Source organism: Camelus ferus, chromosome 12 (assembly GCF_009834535.1).
Source record: "Camelus ferus isolate YT-003-E chromosome 12, BCGSAC_Cfer_1.0, whole genome shotgun sequence".
Classification (NCBI taxonomy): Eukaryota; Metazoa; Chordata; class Mammalia; order Artiodactyla; family Camelidae; genus Camelus; species Camelus ferus.
The window spans coordinates 18973222-18978460 of record NC_045707.1 but is presented as its reverse complement, the minus strand read 5'-3'; the positions used below and the strand labels follow the sequence as shown (position 1 = coordinate 18978460).

At 51.7% G+C, this 5239-nt stretch overlaps 1 protein-coding gene across 1 annotated transcript; it reads left to right on the top strand.

Annotated features, from left to right (window-relative positions):
• The first annotated feature begins 2275 nt into the window (after nt 1-2275).
• Nucleotides 2276-4763, top strand: LOC102510449 (glycosylation-dependent cell adhesion molecule 1). The gene is made up of 4 exons (XM_006182392.3): nt 2276-2484; nt 3169-3213; nt 4052-4276; nt 4513-4763. The coding sequence occupies exons 1-4, from the start codon at nt 2286-2288 to the stop codon at nt 4644-4646; spliced, it is 603 nt and encodes a 200-aa protein (XP_006182454.2). The 5' UTR covers nt 2276-2285; the 3' UTR covers nt 4647-4763.
• Nucleotides 4764-5239: the final 476 nt, after the last annotated feature.

The following is a 5239-nucleotide window of genomic DNA, read 5'->3' as shown; positions in this document are numbered from 1 at the left end:
AGAAGGGACCCAGTCTGTTTTGCTCCCTATTGAAGCTCAGTCCCCATAGCATGCCTGGTGTATAGCAGACACCCACACATTATGGTTATTTAATTGTTGAAGAAGGCCTCTCAGAGTTTCCCTCCCCACTAAGGGTAAACACATCCCCCAAGGGCCAGCTTTGAATGGACAAATTGACTCATTCGATTTACCAGACTGGAGCACTTAGCAAGTGCTAGGATCTGTGCTAAATAAATTAAGATACAGAGATAAACTATGGCTCTTGTCCACAAAATTGTAATTGACCAGTATGAACAATCGACCTAAACTGAGAGTTATAACTGAATGTGATAAACACTAGACAACGTAGGCCATCAGGCCAGGGCTGGGCAATTTTCCTCACCATCGTATCTCCAAAACTTGCAACACGGCAGGCCCTCCAGAAATAGTAGTGGGCGGGGGAGAAGGGAGGAGGGCTCAGTGGCAGAGCACATGCTTAGCATGCACGAGGTGCTGGATTCAATCCCCAGTACCTCTTCTAAAATAAATGAATAAATATACCTAACTACCTTCCCCTACCAAAAAAAAAAAAACCCAAACAAACAAAATTATTTTTTTTAAAAAAGAGAGAAAGAAACAAATAGTGGGATGGGGATGGAATCTTGAAAAGATGAAGATATGAAGGTGTTATGGGACTGCAGAGATGAGGTGATCAACCAAAGGAGGCGTCATGGTGAGAAGGTGGGGTTCACCCCAGGGAGGAGGTGGCATCTGATGTGGACGACGAGGTAGGAACACAGCAGGCAGACGGAGAAGAAAAAGTGTTCCTGACAGGAATAGCGTGAACAGGTTAAGACCTCAGAGAGCAGGGAAGAATTCAAAAGGGCAAGAGATAAAGTCAGAAAGGTGTAGGGCCTCAAACACGTGGCCAAGGAGTTTGGACTTTATCCTGTGGATCGTGGATGGTCATTAGAGACTTTGAGTGTGAAAGCGGCCTGGACTTCCAGAATTCCTCCAGCATTAGCATGGAGAATGGATTGCACAGTGGAGACAGACTGGAGGCCAGAAGAGCAGTGAGAAACACTGAGAAACAGCCCAGCCTGGAAGTGATGGAGGCCTAAACTTGCAGATTGTTAGGGGTAAAAAGGAAATATGCCTGCAGGGCTGTAACCACATCCTCCAGGACGCCCTCCTCTGTCCCTGAGTGCCCTGGGCTGTGAGAGGGGACATTGCCCATCAGCGGGGGAAATCTGGGGAGGAGGGGGAGGTAGGAGGCAGCCCAAGATAAACTTCCTTCCCTTCACAGGCTCGCCTAAGGAGAGAGCAGCGCTTAGCAACTGGAAGATGACAACAGCCCCAGGGCTCTTCCCTCCTGCCTCCGGCTCAGTGGGCACAGCCCAGAGGGGGCGGTCTGCAGGGGGGACCTTACCCTCCGTGGGACCCCCACATGCGCTGGGTGCCATGCTCCCTGCTGAGTCAGGAGGTTCATTCACCAGGGCAGCAGCCCTCACCTTCCTGGAGATGATCCAAAAACAGGTTCCAGAGGGGTCATCAAAACCTCCAGCCACAGCAGAGCGCAGGAGGCCAATGGCCCAGTCCTAGGCTGGGGCCGGGCCTCAGGTCCTGGGCTCAGCCCCCACGGCCTTTCCGGGGGCCTCTTGTCCCGCTGCTCCATCTCACCCACATGCAGGACCTAGGATTGGGAGTTAGCCTAACCTGGGTCCAAATCCACCCAGATGTGTGATCTTTTATGCAAGACACCTCACCTCCGTGAACATCTGTTTCTTTGCTTGATAAATAACACACACCTCACAACCCTCATGAATTAAATAAAGAGCCCATATGAACAAACTCAGGACAATGCCTGGCAGGGGGCTGGAATCCCTTTAACTGCCTGACCCTTCCACTCCTGAACATGTGGGGAGCTTTATCTGTAGCCTAGAGGACAGCCTAGCCCTTCTTTATTCATTCATTCGCTCTGCTAAGTTATTCCGGCCCCTACGACACACGAGCTCTTTCCTAGGCGCTGGATAAACAATGCAAGTAAAGCAGGTGTAACCCAGGCACTGTGGAAGTCTCATTCTCCTGGGGAAGATAGCTATTAATTAAATCATCACACAAATAAAAGTAAAATTCTACCAGTAATAAGTGCCAAGTCACTGTGGAGCCTGGGGCAGGCGCCCCAGGCACATCCGAGCCCGAGGGAATACTAATGGCCTTGCTTTCCTGTTAATTGGTTTCCCAGAAGCTCCAGTTCCCAAAATCAAATGTATTCAGAATAGGGAACTTGGGAGGGGGAACCTGGAATGTCCCCAGGTCCAACCATGAACCAGGTTCCCAGAGCCCATCCGTACCCCGAAATAAATAAAGCCCCTGCCAAGCGTCCTCCTCGCAACACCAAGCAGTCTCCCCAGGAAAACAGATCCTGCTCCAGCCCCACCATGAAATTCTTCGCCGTCCTGCTGCTGGCCAGCTTGACCTCCGCCTCTCTCGCCAGCCTTAATGGTGAGTCTGGCTTCCATCAAACTCCCCCTCGGGTCCCTGAGCTGTCAGCCAGAGAGACCTCAGCATTCTGAGGGCCTTTTTTTAATCCTTGTAATGTGCTGTGAGGAGAGGTGGGGAGAAGCAGAACCAAACAGCCACACCTGAGATGATAGGGAGGGGGGCAGGGGACAGGGGACAAGGGACAAGGGCACATCACTCCAGGAATCCTGTGCCTTAGAAAGCCTGGGGCTGGGGCTAGAGGAGCCGAACTGGACCCAAATCAGGGAAGGCTATGAGTCAACAGTGATTCAGATTAGATTCCAGCTTCAGAGGGTGCTGGACACCCCAGGCAGAGTCACTACCCCTCTGTGGACCTCCCTGCCTCCCTCTGTACTGTGAGGGGAAGACGTGCACACACATGCCTTCAATCGCGTTCTACTGAGCACCTGCTCCGTGCCAGACTCATAGTTTTAGGTGCCTGGGAACACTTTCAAAACAGAGACCTCAGTCATCACCGAGATTACATTCTAGGAGGAAGAAACAAACAATAAGCATGTGAAATAAATGAGAGTGTGTTAGAAGCACTGAGGAAAACAGAGCAGGATAAGGAGGGTGGCGAGTGCTGGGGCAGGAGGCGCAGCAGAGGAGGATCTCATGTGTTAAATGTCTTAAGATTGCTGGAGACTTTAACCCCTTATTTTTCAGAGCCAAAAGATGAAATCTACATGGAGTCTCAGCCCACAGATACCTGTAAGTCTCATGTCAGCATCCTTTAGAGCAAGGTGGTGGTGGTGAAACATTGTCCAGGGAGTAAGTGATGAATTCTCCATCTGAGGAAGAAGTAAAGCAAAGCCAGTCCCTCCCAGTGTGGGACTTGAATCCTTCCTGCCTCACTAACTGGCCAAGTTCTGGTGGCCAGAAACAATATGAACAGCATTTCATGCTGGATAGTCACTAGAGATGGGAGTGGGGACTACATCGTGTACCCAAATGCTAGCGGGTAAGGAGTTTCAGCTCACCCCAAGGTGAGGATGCCGCAGGGGGTCCTCTGCCCCGAGCTCCCCACCCACACATCCCCAAAGCCATGAATATTGCAGGATTCCACTTTGTGGATTATGATCAGGCTCCTGATCAAACGGGGGGGTGTGAGGGGGCAAAGCGTCAACTCCAGAGATGGTTACTGCGGTTTATTCTCAGGTTAGCTTCCTCCAATTTACCTGGGAGAAGCCAGAGAAGGCAGACTCAAGCCATACCCAAAATTCAGAGGAAAAGGACCAATATATATTGAGCCCCCTCCTACGCACCAGACCATGGGACAGGTGTTTGCATAGGCAACCTCTTTTAGTTAGAAAGGCAAATTTGCTAGAAGTGCAATTTCTATTCAAAGGCACCCAGAATCAGGGTGTGCCCTTTAGGTGCTCATGGATTTGGATGCTGGCATGGGACGTCAGTCTTGGTCTACACTAACTGGGTAATGACGCGACCCTGATAGCCTCCATGTGTGACGGGAGATGACCCCGCACTGGCTGGCTACTCCTCAGCATGCGCTCTCTCTCTGCCCTTGCCTCCTACATCTCCTTGGTCCCAGCTGCTCAGGTCATCATGAGCAACCATCAGGTCTCCAGTGAGGACCTTTCTATGGAGCCTTCCATCTCCAGAGAAGATCTGGTTTCCAAAGACGATGTTGTGATCAAATCTGCCAGGAGACACCAGAATCAGAATCCCAAGCTGCTTCACCCCGTGCCACAGGAGAGCAGTTTCAGAAATACTGCCACTCAATCAGAAGAGACCAAAGAACTCACTCCTGGGGCTGGTAGGAGCCAGGGGAGAGCGGAAGAGGCTGGGAAAACATTAAGCAGCCAAAGGCCGAGGGGATAGGGGAAGAGTTGAGGTTAGAAAGAGAAAGGAAGCTGCAGGGGGAATTAAAGGCAGGTCAAAGGACACACTAGTTGCCTTTGCCAGCACTGTGGAAAATTGTTGCTGGAGCGGGGGGAGGGGGAGAGTCGGGAGCCAGCTTTGCTGTGACATTTCTCTCCCAATATTCCCCAGCAACAACCTTAGAGGGAAAACTGGTGGAGCTCACTCATAAAATCATAAAGAATCTGGAAAACACCATGAGAGAAACCATGGACTTTCTGAAAAGCCTGTTCCCTCATGCCTCTGAAGTCGTGAAGCCCCAGTGACGGGGATGCTCACGTCCCAGGCTGGACCGCAGCAGGTGCCTGCAGCACCCTCACCGCTGGCCTGACCACCGCCGTCTCTCAGCCCCTCACGTTCCTTATTAAAGCATCGCATCCCAAGCCTGGCTCTGTGTTGGCTTTGTTGTGCCAGAAAGGAAGGCTGGAGGTCCCCACTCTGTCCTTAGTTACCCCTTTGATTTAAAAACCCTCCTCCTCCTCAGCTTACAAACGTTCAATTCTCCACACTCCAGAATATCCTTTGTGAAATCTTGGCCGTCCTCCAGCTGCCCCTCCACCTCCTGGCCTGCCTGTGCCCGCAGCCCCCAGCGCCCGAACCCACCAGGTGCTCACCTGCCTGTAGTCTGCCTTTCCCCTCCACCAGCCCGCAGCAACTGCTCTCCCAGGGCTCACTGACAACAGCCAACACCGTGACTCGTTCACAGTCCTGACTCCCTTCTCTCTCTGTAGACCTGGACACAATTGCCCCTTCCAGAAACATTCTCCTCAAGGGCCTTCCATGATGCTGCACTCTCCTGGTTCTCCAAGCTCCCTGTTCCAGTCCCTGAACATTTTCTGACTTGCATGCTGTGCTCCCA

Coding starts and splice junctions, on each gene's coding strand:
- LOC102510449 (XM_006182392.3), top strand. CDS start 2,286: ATGTCCCCAGGTCCAACCATGAACCAGGTTCCCAGAGCCCATCCGTAC. Junction 2,485..3,168: donor CTCTCTCGCCAGCCTTAATG/GTGAGTCTGGCT, acceptor CTTATTTTTCAG/AGCCAAAAGATGAAATCTAC. Junction 4,277..4,512: donor AGAACTCACTCCTGGGGCTG/GTAGGAGCCAGG, acceptor AATATTCCCCAG/CAACAACCTTAGAGGGAAAA.